The sequence below is a fragment of the Lutra lutra genome, chromosome 9 (genome assembly GCF_902655055.1).
Source record: "Lutra lutra chromosome 9, mLutLut1.2, whole genome shotgun sequence".
Lineage (NCBI taxonomy): Eukaryota > Metazoa > Chordata > Mammalia > Carnivora > Mustelidae > Lutra > Lutra lutra.
Window position 1 is genome coordinate 41,186,200 of NC_062286.1, and position 17,743 is coordinate 41,203,942.

The 17,743-nt window shown below is 44.5% G+C and overlaps 1 protein-coding gene across 2 annotated transcripts in view; it reads right to left on the reverse strand.

The window, feature by feature from the left end:
* The window catches only part of KCMF1 (potassium channel modulatory factor 1), a 74,096-nt gene extending 61,986 nt beyond the window's left edge, over positions 1 to 12,110 (reverse strand). The window contains exons 1-2 of one of the 2 annotated variants that reach the window (XM_047744837.1): positions 11,306 to 11,643; positions 9,336 to 9,461 (exon numbers count right to left, since the gene is read on the reverse strand). In XM_047744837.1, coding sequence (XP_047600793.1) covers positions 9,336 to 9,345 — 10 coding nt within the window. In that variant the 5' untranslated portion in view covers positions 9,346 to 9,461; positions 11,306 to 11,643. Of the gene's footprint in view, positions 1 to 9,335; positions 9,462 to 11,305; positions 11,644 to 11,943 lie in introns of those variants that run through there. The other variant, XM_047744836.1, reaches the window with a different exon arrangement.
* Positions 12,111 to 17,743: the final 5,633 nt, after the last annotated feature.

Below are 17,743 nucleotides of genomic sequence, written 5' to 3' on the forward strand. Positions count from 1 at the left end.
GATGACCCAGTTTCTAGGCTCAAAGGTTTTACATTTAAGCCAGAGAGATATTTGCTTTCTACCAAACCCCACACCCTACAAGAACAATCAGCTAAACAGAATACATAGATATACAGGGGCTGAGGGAGCCAAAACTTTAAAGAGTAATGAGTGTAAGGGAAAGTTAGTAAAGAAATGTTTCTTAGAGATGTTGGAATGTGCTACAACACTAGGTATTTAGTTTCCAGCCTCTGCCATTTGTTTAGCCATGAAGACCTCTCTACAGAAGGGCTCTGAAAACGTATTTCTCAATACTCACACATTAAAGGGTCCTCACCACAGCCCACAATACAAGGGTACGCAGGATCTAGCCTGTCTATGGCAACGTTTTCCTTTCCCTCTCAATCATGGTCTTCTGGCCACAGTCCTCCATGCTGTTCCAGAACATTCCAAGTTTCAGCATCTCTGCACCTGCTATATCCTTAGCTGTATCCTTCCTTCTTTAGATTTATTTTCTTCTTTTTATTTATTTGACAGAAAGCGCACACAAGCATGGGGAGTGGCAGAGGGAGAAGCAGTCTCCCTACTGAGCATGGAGGCTAACGGAGGGCTTGATCCTAGGACCCTGGGATCATGAACTGAGCCCAAGGCAGATGCTCAACTGAGCCACCCAGGTGCCCCCTTCCTTCTCTAAATATCCTTCACTTACTTCCATTTTTTTTCTTTTAATGTCTCATCTTCAAAAAGGCCCTCCCTGACCACAGTATGAGGACCCCACTCTCTATTCCCTTAACCAACTATATGGTTTTTCATAACACTTGTCGCCTCCTAACACTCTATTAACATTGATTCTTTTATGGTCTACCCCAGGGATCCACAAGGTTTTTCTATAAAAAGCCTAACAGTAAATATTTTCAGCTTCTTCTGTCACAATTACTCAACTCTGCCATTAAAATATAAAAGCAGTTAAGACAATATGTAAATGAGCAGATGCAGCTGTGTTCCAATAAAACTTTATTTACAAAAATAAGCAGCCAGCTAGGTTTGGCTCAGAGGTGACGTACCCCTAGTATATTCTTTTTTTTTTTCATTTTTTTTTAAAGATTTTATTTATTGTTGACAGAGATCACAAGTAGGCAGAGAGGCAGGCAGAGAGAGAGAGAGAAGCAGGCTCCCTGATGAGCAAGGAGCCTGATGTGGGACTTGATCCCAGGACGCTGGGATCATGACCTGAGCCAAAGGCAGCTGCTTAACCAACTGAGCCACCCAGGCGTCCCAAGGTCTTTAATTTTTTTTTTTTTAAAGATTTTATTTATTTATTTGACAGAGAGAGACCACAAGCAGGCAGAGAGGCAGGCAGAGAGAGAGGAGGAAGCAGGCTCCCGCCAAGCAGAGAGCCCGATGCGGGGCTCGATCCCAGGACTCTGAGATCATGACCTGAGCCGAAGGCAGCGGCTTAACCCACTGAGCCACCCAGGCGCCCCCCAAGGTCTTTAATTTTTAACAGACCGCCCGATGCTCTATTTTTACTTGCGATTGTAGTTCTAACTGGCTAAAACAATACGTCAAACAGGTACAAAAGAGAAATAAATCATTAATGGCTGGGGCTCAGGTCACGGTCCCAGGGTCCTGGGATCGAGCCCCACATCGGGCTCTCTGCTCAGCGGGGAGCCTGCTTCCCCCTCTCTCTCTCTGCCTGCTCTCTGCCTACTCGTGATCTCTGTCTGTCAAATAAATAAATAAAATCTTAAAAAAAAATCATCAGTGGCTGACTAACCTTGATAGTGGACTATTAGCTCATAATCAGTTCTTAAAATTTTTAAAAAATTTTTATTTATTTATTTATTTTAAGTAGTTTCCACTCCCAACATAGGGCTTGAACTCAGGACCCTAAGATTAAGAGTCTTGTGCTCTACAGACTGAGCCAGCCACATGCCCCAATTTTCTTAAAATTACTTTGAGGAAGAATCATAACTGCCTGCTTTTCTATTGTTAGATGCTAAAGGCCTTTTCCAGATGGATACTAGATATCCAATCTCATTACAATGAAATATACCCCTCCAATAAATTACCAAGCCTGGAGGTCACTTTCTTGAAATGATAAAAAGTCTATCACCACCAGATAGAATCTACAACTACCTCCTGAATCCACCATAATAGACTTGCAATGGACTAGTAACAATTTTTACAAGTTCTACATTTGTCATCACAGAGGACTTAAAATAACCCCCAAACTCACATTAAAATCACCCTGAGGCCATTATTTACTCTTCCAATCTTAACAGCCCACAGAGGGATTATACTTTATATACATTTGTAGCTGTTTATAAAGTAGTTTTCTATTGTAATGGTTATATGTTGCTAACATAGGTTTAAAAATAATTTTAAAGTGAAAAAGGTAAAAAAAGATTCTTAGGAAAGAAATTCAAGAAGCAAAAATCCAGAATGTTAATGAATGGACCATTAAGAAGACAGCAATACTATATCAATATGTACCTAGAAAAAGAGACTGTATGTGATCAAAAAATGTATTAGCAGACCCCCAAAGCACGAGTCTGAAGATGATTCTCAGCTAAGATCAAGTATTTTCAATCCAAACTTAGTATCTGAAGTATACTAAGTATAAAATATACACTAGATTTTTAAATTTTGTAAGGAAAAAAGAACATAATTTTTATGTTGATTACATGTTTAAATGCTAATTGGATATACTAGGTTAAAGTATCAAACTATTTACATTTATTTCACCTCTTTGGCTTTGTTACTGTGGCTACCAGAGAATTTAAAGATTTATTTGAGAGAGAGAGAGAAAGCAAGCAAGCTTGTGCACACACACAAGTGGGAAAGGCAGAGGGAGAAGGAAGGAGAATCTCAAGCACTGATTCCATGCTGAGCATGGAGCCTAACACAGGGCTCGATCTCACAACCCTAAGAGCACAGCCTGAGCTGAAACCAAGAGTGGGTCCCTTAACCGTCTGTGCCACCTTGGTGCCCCCCTACCAGAGAACTAAAATTACTTCTGGCTTGCATTAGATTTCTATTGTATAGTGATGGGCTAATCCAATTCTATAAGTAGACTTGCTATTTCCTCTTCCTTTGGGTGATTTCTAAAAAGCTTATAGAAAATGATATGGAGCAATGAAAGAACATGAAGCTATGTGGTATGGCTGACATGGGACATCAGGAAAACCATGGGTCAGGTGTTCATCCACTGTCACTTCAGGTCTAATGACCATTTTTCCTAGGGAAGGGAAGATTAGTCCCTCCCCTGTGACCACTATGTATATCCATAGCTATAGCCACACACACAAATTGCAAACTTTATATTAATTTCAAGTTGCAATTAACTGTATCAGAATCCCTAGCTTATCAGGCTGAATGCAAGATCTCTGATTATGAAAACTACCTGGTTCCCAATTCCCAAACACCCCCAGCTCCCAGTATGTATTTCATTCTTATAGAAGAGACACAGCTATAACAACTCCTCTACTTTTTTCCAAAGATTGTATTTATTTATTTGACAACCTGAGCCAAAGTCAGATGCTCAACTGACTGAGCCACCCAGGTGCCCCTATTTTTATTTTAAGATTTTATTTATTTATTTGACAGTGTGTGTGCACCTGAGCATGAGTGGGGGCAGAGGGAGAGGGAAAAGCAGGCTCCCTGCTGAGCAGGGAGCCCTGAGATCTTGACCTGAACCCAAGTCAGACACTTAACCGACTGAGCCACCCAGATGCCCCAGTAACAACTCCTATAAATAATCCCTGCCTGGGGGTGCCTGGGTGGCTCAGTGGGTTAAAGCCTCTGCCTTTGGCTCAGGTCATGATCCCAGGGTCCTGGGATTGAGCCCTGAGTGGGGCTCTCTGCTCAGCAGGAAGCCTGCTTCCTCCTCTCTCTCTCTGCCTGCCTCTCTGCCTACCTGTGATCTCTGTCAAATAAATAAATAAAATCTTTAAAACAAAACAAACAAAAAAATCCCTGCCTGTTTTACTGCAATGTCCTTAACTCCTAATTTAGAAAGTTTCTCATTTCCTTGCCGTGCCAAACATCTACAACCACAGAGGACACGAAAGGAGAATAATGGTTGAGGAAGAATACCGAAAAGCAGTACTGTGTGCTTACTCACTCAACAGTTGCTATATAGCCATTAAGACTTTGCACCCAAAAACCCTAAACTGAATACAAAATTTAAACATTTTATCCCTTGAGCTGTTTTCTCTCTAAGCTTCAAAAAGATACTTATATATCTATGAGGAATAACCTTCTTGAACACAGATTAACATACACAGATGTGTGTTGAGACTACCATAGTCAAAAGACAATACTGTTACAGAAAGAAATGCACTGCCGGGCAGAGTTAGAAGTAATTGAGAAACTTAAATGAAAATAAGCTTAAAAAAGAAAAAGGAAAAGGAGAGGGAGATGAATATTGCCAAAACATTAAAATACATACATGATTTAATTACCCCGTCATAAAATATAAACTTCAAGGACTAATTCCAGCATACTGGAAAAGAACCACAGCCTGGGCAGCAGGAAAGCATTTAATTCCCAAAGGTGTTTCAAACCCACTGAATATTAGCATCCTGCAGCAAGGGTCAACAACTTGTGGCAAGCTCTGGAGATGCCTTTGAGTGGTACTCGAGTGGGAAGTCCATAAACAGCCACTGAATGAATAACTGAATGAATGAGGAAACTCATACATGGTGCAATTAATATTCAGAACCCACAGCCAGTTAATCCGAAACCAGAGCTAGAAGTAGAACCAAAAACAGTACCCGAGGCTAATCCTAAACCATTCCCCCAGGAGTCAGGTCCTCTTAAGTTTTTTTGTTCTGTGTAGTTTATTTATCTCCTCTTACTTTTATGAAAGTTCCAAATCCCCTTTCCCCCATTCTCCCTCCTTTTTAACCAGCTCCCCAGATTAAAAAAAGACAGCAGTTTCTAGTCTCACCATTTTTTAGACAAGTAATAATATCTCCAACAATCACACACAAGTGTTCACAAAGATGTCAGATGTCTGGCCTCTCACGGTGGGACACGGGGCTCGGTGGTAGGGCACAAAGGTAAGTGTAACACTATACCTACCTTTCAGGGAGCTTCCTGGGGAGGGAAACCAGCAAACAATTACAGCATAAAAAAAATGCTTGGAGAATAAGGTAGGAGTGCCACTAGAGGGACCCTTAATTTTACTGGGTGGGAGGGGAGGGTGAGAACAGTCTTCAAGGAACAACAAAAGAAATGTCAACACCAAAAAATAAATTATAATTGAGTATTCCTGTGACTGTTCTACTAGCTCAAGTTAGCACTCTAAAGTGACTCTAGTGAAAATCCTCTTACTATTAAAAAAAAAATGTTGAAATTCATGACACTGGCACTGAGTACCAGCAAGAGAGGAAAAAAAAAAAGCCCCACACAATTCAGCAGGACTTAATGCTAAACCTAATTAGCCATGATGTCAAGAGGATTCACCCATTTATTGTCTGTCCCTCCTAGCTGAAGGTGACTTGACTGACGCACTCTTGTGATTCCAGCTGGCTTTTTCTAGCAGCAGTGATAGCCTTGCAGGGACCCATCCATACTTCTGATATTCCTTGCAGCCAGCAGTGAAATCGTCTGGACTGCTGGTTGGCACTGCAGCCATGGAAGAAATACACTGACCACATACACGAAGCGGATGGACCCACACTGCTCTGTTACTATTCAGAAAGACAACTAAAACCACCATTAGCAAACACTGTGGGAGGGCAGTAAGAGAGGTAGTAGGGATGGCACCCTGGAAGGTGCCTAATGAGGAAATTCATCTCTTGCTAGTTTTGCAGGACACTGAGTTTTCACCTCCTGGCACCCTGGAAGGTGCCTAATGAGGAAATTCATCTCTTGCTAGTTTTGCAGGACACTGAGTTTTCACCTCCTGGTACTCAGCCCTTAGGACATTTCCTCAGGCATGAAAGTTGGTCTTTTGTTTCTAATTCCCTGTGGCTACAGATCATTTCCAAGCTCCATGCCCAACTTGCCTAACTTTCCTCTGCCAACACCATCCCGTCCTCTTGCCCTTACCATACCAAGAACATCCTCTTTTCTTGATCACCCACGATCTAGGTAATGTGCCCCCTTAGAAGACTGTCTGCCTTATCACATATCTCCATCATGAATCAAGACATGGCTAACATATAAAAATTACATTTTTAAAAAAGTTCTGATTGTACACCTCTTAAGGGTTCTTTCTACAATTTTATTTTTTAAAATAATTTTATTTATTTGAGAGAGAGTGAGCGAGAAAGAGGGGAATGTGTGTGTGCAAGCAGGGACAAGCGGACTGAGCTCAGCCACAGAGCCCACGAGGGGCTCAATTCCACAATCCTGAGATCATGACCTGAGCCAAAATCAAGAGTCGGACGCTTAATCAACTGAGCCATCCAGGCGCCCCACTTTCCTCATTTTAATGAATAACTTCTGCAACAAAAAAATCTATACCTTATCGTTTAAAAAAAAAAACAAAAAACATGGCTCCTAGGACAACACTAAAATGAATACGAAACAAATCTTTTACAAACAGAGATTTTTTTTTTTTTTAAGATTTTATTTATCTGACAGAGAGAGATCACAAGTGGGCAGACAGGCAAGCAGAGAGAGAGAGAGGAGGAAGCAGGCTCCCCGCAGAGCAGAGAGCCCAATGTGGGACTTGATCCCAGGACCCTGAGATCATGACCTGAGCTGAAGGCAGAGGCTTAACCACTGAGCCACCCAGGTGCCCCACAAACAGAGATTTTAATTATGAACAGCATTTTACTTTTAACTCAGGGTGGGGAGAGAACCGCACAAGTACCCGCACTGGAGGGGGCTGGAGAGGGAGAAAGACTATTAGGCTCCATACCCAATGTGGAGTCCAACAGGGGACTAGATCTCATGACCCTGAGATCATGACCTGAGCTGAAATCAAGAGTCTGATGCTTAACCGGGCACCCCTTAACTTTTATGAATATAAAATGTAGGAAATATTTCCTTTGAGTTCATGTTCATGAAAATAACCCCCAGGAATATTTATGCTGTAATTAAAAAACACTACTTCTAGGATAATCCAACAATACCTTAACCTTCACTAAAAATAGCTTTTGGACCTCCAGTTTAAAACAAAAACACCAAAAAACCCATAAACTTCAGCAAATGTACTTGGTAAATGTTATAAAGCTGATGTTTTGAAAATTATGACTCATAAGCGCACGGATTTCTTCATTTTTAAGATATTGCAAGCCTGGTCTAGGGATTTGTTTCACATCAGTTTATTACATTTTTATTGTTAAAAAAAAAAGTTTTCAATCTTTAAATAAGATTGCTGCTGATACATCTTAAAATTCTAAAACTGAAAGGAATTTCTTCCAGATTAAATTTCCAATTTAAAATAAGAAAATTATATTTTAGGACATTTTAACTTAAACATGAATGTCAAAATTTAGGGGAAATGAACTCCAAAATGAGTTTTTTATGAAATCATGAAACTGAAGACCAGAGAAATTAAAATATTGACATTCTTATCTATCCTTTATTGAAAGTCAAGGTAAATATAAGTCACGATTTATTGAACTGAAAAAGTCTTAAATAAGAATGTCATAATCTTTTAACAGATCATAGTTAAAATAAAATAAATGATCTGACATGTTGGTAAAAATCTTTTCAGTGGGAGTCAATTTACTTCGCTTACAGGAAGGCAAAAGTCACCACATTAAAATCACAAGCCAATTACCAATCCTGGCTTTGCAGTTCCCAAATCCTGAAAACAAAATTATTGTACTTCACTCCGGGATCGTCCACATGTATGCTTTTAGTGTCAGATAACATTTTTAGAGAAGAGAAAATTTAAATCTTCTAACAAGAGTGGCACAATTTTAAAAATGGTACAATTTTTAAAAGCTAGATTAATAGCCTACCTACTTCTGTACTTTACAGTTGGAAAATAAACATACCAGATGCTTCTGAGAATAGTATCAGAACATGACCACCTACCTGTTCACTTACTTGGTATCATTTTTACATATGAGAGTTTTCTAAATGCTAGGGGAAATACAAATCCAATAAAGATAAGGACTCTATCTGAAATCTCAATTTTTTCCAAAATCAAGAGAAGCCCACCAGAAAGAAGGCACTCAAGAAAAACAGATTCCCTCTCTGAAGTGCAGAAATCTGGTTAAGAAAAAAGTTGGTAATTATTTTGTTATTAATTCATTTAGCCATTCCATAGGCATGTCTCACACTTGTCTGTGGATGTTGTGCCACCGAACTAAAGATGAGGAGCCGGGTCTCTCATTCATTCACCCCCACATTTCCCCGGTTCCTAGCAAAGTACCCTATACATAGTAGCAACTGAAAAAAGGTTGACTGAATTAAGGCAAAACATGTGTTTCAACTGCAGGTAATCAATTAGGCTCAAACTCATGCAAGAACATTCATAATTTCATTTTAGTTAATAAGCACTGAGTAATTTGACGTGTTTTTAATTTGCCAAGCTATTAAATGAATTTCAAGCTCTGAGTAACATTCTTATTTTTAAGCAAATTCGAAAGAAAGTATGTAGTGAAACATTAAAAAAATATTCATACAAATAAAAAAGGCAATGACTGGTTTTGCTAGAACTAGACGGTATTGGTATGGTGACCACGAAGTGACCCAGCACTGAAGTAAAAGGTTTGTTAACATGACAAGAACATTACAAAGAGAATTAGAAGCTGGAAAAATAGAATTCTGGCTAGAAAAGTCATAGTGGGCAAGCAGGAGACTTAATACAGAGTACTGCCTTCTCCACTCAGACAGGGTCTTGAGAAGTTGGGAAGCCTGTATCCCACCCTGAAGAACAATTACTTCTCTACCAAGCTACACAGCGCTGCTAGAAACTGAGGTAGAGACCACAGACCAAACCAGTTACTCCCCACTACCATCACCCACCAAGCAGAGTGGGCCCTTTACGGGCTCCCAACAATTTCAGTTCCATCAACTCTCTAAAGCTCTAGTTGAGAAAAGAAGTAAGCAAATTATACCCCACAGGCCAAACTGGACCAAATTCAGCCACCACCTGTGTTTGTATGGCCTGCAAGCTAAGAATGGTTTCTACATTTTTAAATGGTAAAACAAAGACTCACATTTTATGACACATGAAAATTATATGAAATTCAAATGTCAGAATTCAAAAATAAGGTTTTCATTGGAACAACGCTGTGCTTATTCATTTACGTGTGGTCTATAGCTGCTTTTGGACTACAATGGCAGAGATGCCAGAGACCTTCCAGCACACCCAGCCTACAATATTTACTACCTGGCTGACAAAGTACGCTGAACCCTGGCTAGAGCATTTCTTTACATTCCTGGTTGCATCTCCTTTCTCAGAGGTGGTCCACTGCTTCGAAAGGTAGAGACTCTAAGCTTGACAGATGTCCATCTTGGGGCTGTGTTGTCCAAAGTTACATCATTACATATAATATCCTGCAACTCTTTAGGGTGGGCACAAAGACAAAGTAACAAATCACATGCATTCAGAAGGCCCTGAAAAGGTAGCATAATCCAAATACAACATTACAGGCAGCACACGTCAGCTCCTTTACCAGACTACTACATGGAGTTCTGGGTCACAGTGTGAAAGGAAATAAGAACCACAGAGAATTTGGAGGTTGGACAGATGATTAAAAGACCACAAAAATCATATCACTAAAGAAATGCTAAAAGAAATGGGATTTGTTTGCCCAAGAAATAGAAAGGTGGGAAAAGAACTACCATAATGAAGGTGTCAAACTCTACATTTGTTGACAGAGTAAATAATGGCAGCCTGAACCAATACTCCACAAAACAGATATCTAATGAATTAAATGTGATTCTTAATGAAGGTGCCACTCCTGCCTTAAGCCTTAAAGTAGCCCCTTAAAAGATAATCACTTGTCAAATACTGTACTGTAGGCCTTCAACTGACCAATTATAAGAACGTTCCTTTTTCAGAAACATCTGGCATTATGTAAGTTACCAGCAAGTGTGCTATTAATGTGCTGAGGTTCAGTAATATTCAAGTAACTAAAAGGTAATCTAAGTTTCATAACCATATGCCTTTCTACAGGGCCAAATAGGGGGAAACGGGCTTAAATTACAGAATTCGTGTTACATTCAAGAATTTTAATTACTCTAAAAGATTACTGAGGGTAAAGGAATCTTCCCAGGACACCATTCAATTAGAATAGAACTATCTGGATGTTTTTCTGAAGCAGAAAAATGGGTCTCAAACCATTCTTCCACTGCTGATTCTATAGTTTTAACTATCCCAGTTCTCATGAGTAAAAGAGCCTGCAGCCATGCTCAGTTTCATTTTGTCTTGAAGGTGGTCAATGTACATACAACTACATGTAACATCAACTTTAAGATCCCAAATTAAAATCTGGTCGGAGCTTTGGTAACAACTTCTTTTAAATTCGAGATAGAGGATACATTCCCATTAAGTAGGCAAAATTGGGAAAATGGGCATAGTTTCCAAATACTTCTATGAGCCTAAGTACCTTATTATCTCAAAATGTCCAACACTTGCATACTGTAAGTGAAGATGGTACTTAGTTTTGAGCCTTTTAAAATACAGAATCCTTGAACACAAAACGTTCTTTGAGTCAATCTCAACACTGCAATTAATAATACAAATTCTGAAACTAACTCTAAATATAATTTTAATCAATCTGAGTTTTTCAACCTCGAAATTCTAAGGCCTGCATTTCTCTAAAAAAACCCTTGCAGTGGTGTGAAGCACACACTAACCTGACTCACTAAACTTTCTCCACTCCTACATCACCTATACAGGATTTTAAAATCAAGAGCACACAATACTTGCAAGCCACTTCTACAATCTTGCATTAAACTTACCAGGATAAACTTTTCGCCAAGTCTCTTAACACTTTTTTGTTTATTTAAAGACTTGTGGTAGTGAAACAAAGAAAACACAACCCCCTCCCCCTTTTTCTAAACCATATGGCAGTAAATTGAAGTTAACTTATTTTTTACCGGCTCAACGCCTATACATCGGTCCTAAACATGTTTCTCTTTGTGCCCTGGGACTGGGTTAGAACTGTCTGCTTATCTGCAACTGAACCCCAATCATGTTTTTAGATCGAAAAACAAGTCCAAAATGCCCCCTGACCATTAACAGACCTCACCACGGTCATTTACCAAAACCTGGTTGGATAGGTAGTGCAGGCAGGGCGAGGGGCCCGCGACCCGCCTGGAGCGAGTCCCGCTCTGACCGGGTGATCGAGCAGGGAGTTTACTCGCCCCAGCCCGGCCGGATCCGCCCCGGGAACTTGGTTACCCGAGCCCAGGGACGCGCCGAGGCCTAGCCGCGAGGCCGGGGCGGGCTCCGAGTGGTGGGGTCTTCTCGCTCCCCGGCCGCAGAGCCTTCCCGCCTGCCCCGCGTTGCCCGCAGGCAGAGGCACTAGCCGTCGTCTCCCGGCGACCGGACGCGCCTGCCGGGTCCACGGACGGCTCCTCTGTCTCCCGCCGCCGCCTGCGGCCCCGTTCGGCGGCCGCACCGAGCCCTTCCGGGGCGGCGGGAGCGCTAGGCCGCGCCGGAGCCCGCGGCTCCGGGGCCGGCCAGGCGGGCCGCGGCGTCCGGTATCAGTCCCGAGGGCCGGGCTCCCGCCGGTAACGGGCCCCGCCGACTCCCCTCCCCCTCCCCCGCCCCATGACAGTGCAAACCCTCTGGCCGGCCCGGCCGCCCCGCCTCCGGCACCAGGCCCAGCTCAGGGCCGCGGCCGTGGCGGCGGCAGCGGCGGCGGCGGCCGCCGTGGCTCTCCGCCCTCGCTCGCTCGCTCCCAGGCCAGGAGCCTCGGGCCCCGCTCGGGCTCGACCGAAGTCTCCGCCGCTTCCCTGCCGCCCTCCGAGGCGCCTGGCCCGGGCGGGGTAGGCCGAGGCCCGGGCGGTGGGGGTGGGGGCGGGGGCTCCTCTCACCTTCATGTCGGGACATCCTAGTTCAGACGGTGGCGGCACGGCCCCTCCCGGGCTCCGGCTGCAGTGTCCCCGGCGGGGTCCCGGCGCTGCCCGCGCCGGCCGGCCGACTCCCACTCGACTCCCGGGCTCGGCCGCGGGGGCGGGGTGGGCAGGGGAGCGCTCCCGCGGCGGCGGCGGCGGCGGCGGCGGGGAGGCGGCGCGGGGCGGGAATGGGGCCGGGCCTGGCCGGGGCTGAGCTCCTCCAGGAGGCGGGTCTGACGCCGCGGCTCCGCCGGCGCCCGCCGTGACTCGGTCACTCTCGGGCCCGCCGGCTCCCGGCTGCGGCGCGGCGCTCCGCAAATCCCGCTCCTCCCCTCCCCCGGCCCACCCCCCGCCCCTCTCCCCCGGCTCCCGGCCGCCGCCTCCTCCTCCTCTTCCTCCTCCTCCGCCTCCTTCCGCCGCCCGCACGCCGGCCCCGCCTCTCGCTGCCCGCGCCGGGCCCAGCCGCCCGCAGGCCCCGCGGCGGGCGGTCGCGGCGGGGGCGGCGCGGCGCTTCCCCGCGCTCGCCAGCAGGCCGCGGTCGGGCGCCCGAGCCCGGCCTCGGCCTGGCCTGGCCGCTGGCGCGCCGCCGCGCAGCGCGTAGGGAGGAAGAGGAAATGCCCGGCTGCCGGCGCCCGCTGCTCGCCGGTACTGCCGGTCCGCGTGGCCCGAAGGGCGCCCTCCTGCCCGGCCGTCCCAGCTCCGTCTGGGCCCTACCGGGGTCCAGGCAGTGGGCGCCCGCGCCGCTGCGCTGGGTTGGGCTAGGCTGGAGTGACCGCGGTCGGCGGGTGCTGCACGGCAACGAGCTGCGGGCCCCGAGGGGCTCTGGTTCTGGGGAGCTTGGCTGTCCGGCCGGCTGGGGAAGCGAGCGGCGGGCTCCGACCCCGAGGAGAGGCTGCGGACTGCCTGGGGACATGTGTTTGTGTTTCTTTTTAAGCCAGCTGCTCGGAAACGGAGAGGCTGCTGGCCTCCGGTGGTCTTCGGGTGTTGCCCGGCCGGTGACTCGCGGTGGAGAGAGGGCGTGGGCGCGGGAGGGCGCGGGAGGCGGCCGGGCTTGGCTACCGTGCTCCGAGGCGGGCTCCTCGAGAACCATCTCTTTGAAGACTCTGCCCCCGCCAGTCTGGGTGTCCGACGGTACCCGCGCAAAGTTTGATCCAGCACCTTGGCTCGCCCTCATTGCGCTGCTTGGAAAACTGTTGGGGTGTGGGGTGTGTTTTCCTTTTTTCCCCTGCCCGTGAACCACTTTCCCGTCTTCATTTCTCTTTCATATTTTTACCCTCTTCCTTGTCAGCTTTGTTTTCAGGCTTATTAATTCAACGAACATGCATACTGACTGCCCCTTAACACGTGTTCGTGGTAGCGTGGTTTTTTGGAAATAGACCATGCTTTGGAGTCAAGACAGATCAGCCATCGGATTCTGGTTCTGATATCCTCTGTGTAGCCTTGGACAAATTATTTAACTTTGCTGAGCCTCCGTTTCATTGTACCGTGTTTGGTTTTGGTTATTTTAATTTATCCTTTTATATTTGAAGTTGTTCTTGGTTTTTTTGGTGTGTGTGTGTGTGTAAAATTAATCCTGTCTCTAGGCTAAAGCTACTACTCTTAATCCCGCATTACTAGCTGTGTGACCCGGGGCAAATGACAGCCTTCCTGTGCCTTGATTTCCCCATCTTTAAACTGAGCATGATTACGGATGATACTGTGTCTAATAATGATAATAACAAGGAGGTATTTGGAGGATTAAGTGCTGAAATGTACATACAATATCTAGCACAGGACATAGTAAAAATAGTGTTTGTTATCAAATTTAATTAAATTTGGTTTTAAGGCACTTCTTGATTTCAAACATATTGAAAAGCTCATCTTTAAGTCAAGAAATAGCTATTGGGGCACTCAGATCTACCCAAGGACTGTATTTGGTAGTCACTAGTGATAGATATCAGCCAAATAAGGTTTAAACAAACAAGGATTTAAACAAGAACTTTGTCACCAGAAATATTTCCATTGCACTTCGGGAGCTTTTGCTTAAATTAAATCCAGCCCAGTGGTTAAAGAAAGCGGTCCATCCAGGCCATAATTGGGGTTTGGTGGAATAGAGAGAACTGTGCTTCCAACGGGGCTGGCTAACACTTAAACTGAATGCTTACCTGCATCTTCCTAAGCACTTTACAGTATTGGTGTGTGTGATCCTGGGTACCAAACATGGGCTTCTGTTTCTTGTACTTTAAAGGTGAGGACAACACCACCCTACAGTTTTGTGAGTGAATGAAGTCTGTAAATATCTTAAGACACAGAGGTTAAGGCATTGTCGGTAACAGTCAAAGCATGCTGGAGTGGGGTGCCTGGGTGGCTCAGTGGGTTAAGCCTCTGCCTTTGGCTCAGGTCATGATCTCAGGGTCCTGGGATCGAGCCCCGCTTCAGGCTCCCTCCTCTGGGAGCCTGCTTCCCCCTCTCTCTCTCTGCCTGCCTCTCTGCCTACTTGTAATCTCTCTCCGTCAAATAAATAAAAAAAATCTTAAGAAAAAAAAAAAAGCATGCTGGAGTAGGTAGGAGAATAGACAAAAATATTGCACTCAGGAAGGAGTAAGAGTAAGTATATAGATTTAGTTTTGGTTTGGGGGGTTATCTAATTCTGTTTAGGAGAGCAAACAGGTAAGTGTCTAAAACTCACGGGAATATCAGATCTTTGATAGTTGTTCCATTGTTTTCAGTTCGTCAAAAGAAAGAAAAGTGACTAAACGTTCTTTGCATAAGACTAAGCAAGAACAGTTTTTTGGGGTTTTCTTGGCTGCAGGAAACATTTTCTCAATTCAGTTAAAGGTCAGGCCCTTCAATTGAAAACAACCTGCTTGCTCTCCTGCCACATGGGATATTTTATTTCTGAAAAGATTAAGTGCTTATACCAAATTATCAGATGATTTCTGTTCTCTAGAAATGGTCCCTCCAGTCCTTTCCTTTCCCAGTATCTCCTCGAGTTCTTCCAGGTTCTTACCTTGCCAGCCCATCTTCCATACCATGGCCCAATTCTGTTCAGTAAAAGAAGCTAACGCATAGAAACCCTGGTGAAATCTGAATACGGTCTGTAGTCTGGTTAATTGTATTGTGCTGACATCCACTTCCTGGCTATGATAATTTTCTGTAGTCCTGTAAAATGTTACTACCATTGGAGGGAGCCAGGGGAGTGTACACGGGCCCTCCCTGCAACTTCCTGTGTGTGTAATTATTTCAGAGAAAAGGGCGCCTGGGTGGCTCAGTGGGTTAAGCGGCTGCCTTCGGCTCAGGTCATGATCTCAGGGTCCTGGGATCGAGTTCCGCATCAGGCTCTCTGCTCAGCAGGGAGCCTGCTTCCTCCTCTCTCTCTGCCTGCCTCTCCATCTACTTGTGATCTCTCTCTGTCAAATAAATAAAATCTTTAAAAAAAAAATTATTTCAGAGAAAAAAAATTGTAGACAAATCAGGGGCGCCTGGGTGGCTCAGTGGGTTAAAAATTGTAGACAAATCAGATAATTGCCTGCCACTGAGGGGCCTGGGGATGGGGATTGACTACAGAGAGAACTTTGAGAAGTGATGGGGATATTTTAAGTCTTGATTGTCTTTTTTTTTTTTTTTTTAAGATTTATTTATTTATGTCAGCACAAGCTGGGGCAGCAGCAGGCAGAGCAGGCAGAGGGAGAAGCACATTCCCCACTGAGCAAGGACCCCATGTGGGACTCAATCTTAGGACCCTGAGATCATGACCCGAGCCAAAGGCATACACTTAACCAACTGAGCCACCCAGGCATTCCAAGTCTTGATTGTCTTAGTGTTACTGAATACATTTGTCCAAACTTAAAGAACTATGCACCCAGAAGGATAAAGTTTACTTCTATATAAATTATACCTCAAAACTGACTTGAAAAAAAGGAAAACAAGCTCTTGTCACTTCAGCCTCCTGTGGCCTATTGGAATGAAATTTAACTTGTGTAAGGCCCAACATCTTCCAACTGCCAGTGTACCCTGTGGTGTTTATACTTCATTGATTCCTGCCCCCAAGCCTTTGCACTTGCTCTTCCTTTCACTTAAAGAGAGCAGAGGAAATTTCAGGCCCAAGTTCAGATTCCCTGTACTCTGTTAAGCCTTCCTTGTCTCCATTAGGCACAGCAGTACCTTCCTCTGTCCTGCTCTTACTGTGTGCTGTAATTTTTAACAAGATTTCATCTCTCAGCTAAACTCCAGGGTAGGCATTCACATGATTCATTTCTATCTCTGGGATCCAGTAGCATTGAATGAGTGAGTGAGTGAATGAATGAATGAATGATTGAAAACTAGAAGAATGCTTATTAAAGTGTGATCCAGTGTCCTCAAGACCTTTCTAGAAGGTCAGTGAAAATGCTTGGATTTTATATACTTCAAACAGCACACCTCAATAGATTGAATGCAGAGGCAGATAAGGTCATCCAGCTGTCTTCCATTAGGCCAAACGTTAAAGATATTTGTAAAACCAGCAAACATTGTCACACCTCCAAATGTTTTTGTTTTGGAAAATTGTTATTTTTCTTAAAAATATGTTTAAAGTGTAAAGTGATTCCGAGACCAAAAATTTTAAGAATCTCTAAAGGTAGAGATTCTTACAACCACCTCGTTGGAATGAGAGATAATGATGCGGACGATTAGTAGTGCTCTGGTATGGGTAGCAGGCATTGTTATGAGCCCTTTAGTTACTTTATGGGTGCTAGTATATCTTTATCTTACTCATAAGGCAAGTGAGGCACAGAGAAGTTAATTGACTTGGCCACATACCTAGTCACTGCTAGAGCCAGGATCTGAGCCCCTGTGGCTCCAGAGGCTCTGCTACTAACTAGTTTTCTTCCACCTCCTTAGAGGCCTGGAAAGGGTCAGAAAAGTTTGTGCTATCTGGTAACCTCACCCCCTGTACGCTCTCTAACCTCACAGTTATTGCAAGAGTCACTAAGGCCTTGAACTTGCTTTGCAGTTTTTTAAGATATATATATTATTATTATTATTTATTTGACACAGAGAGCACAGCAGGGGGAGCAGGAGTGAGAGGGAGATGGAGAAGCAGGCTCCCCTTTGAGCAAGGAGCTCGACCTAGGGCTCAATCCCAGGACACCGGGATAATGACCCGAGTTGAAGGCAGATGTTTAACCGATTGAACTACCCCAGCAACCCCGCTTTACCGTTACCGTTTCAAATTCTGCCATCCTGAGTACTTTCAAGCATGGCCTTGCAATGCCTTGATTTAAAATCTAACCATGTGTACCTACACTTCACCTAGTCCCATCTCATGACCATACCCGGAACTTGGATATACAACTTCCTGTTTTATTATAACTTCCTGTTTTTTCAGTTTTCTTAATCTAGCACTATATGTATCCTTTTACTTATTTAGAATCCCAAACCCTCAGATTTACCATTTGGCCCTTATTTTTTCTTTTAACCCCAGGCTCTTCCTCATACAGCAGGTGCCCTCTCTGCAACTCAAGGTATTCTCACTCATGACCTTTTACGTTTTTGTTTTTAAGATTTTATTTATGTATTTGACAGAGAGAGATCACAAGTAGGCAGAGAGGGGGAAGCAGGCGCCCTGCTGAGCAGAGAGCCTGATGTGGGGCTCAGTCCCAGGACCCTGAGATCATGACCTGAGCCAAAGGCAGAGGCTTAACCCATTGAGCCACCCAGGCTCCCCTAGTTCCTCGTTTTCAAGCTATATCAGCTCTGCAAACTTCCTGTCCTGAATCACTTGCATGACTCCATTTCTCCCCGCCTGTATCTGATTAGGGTG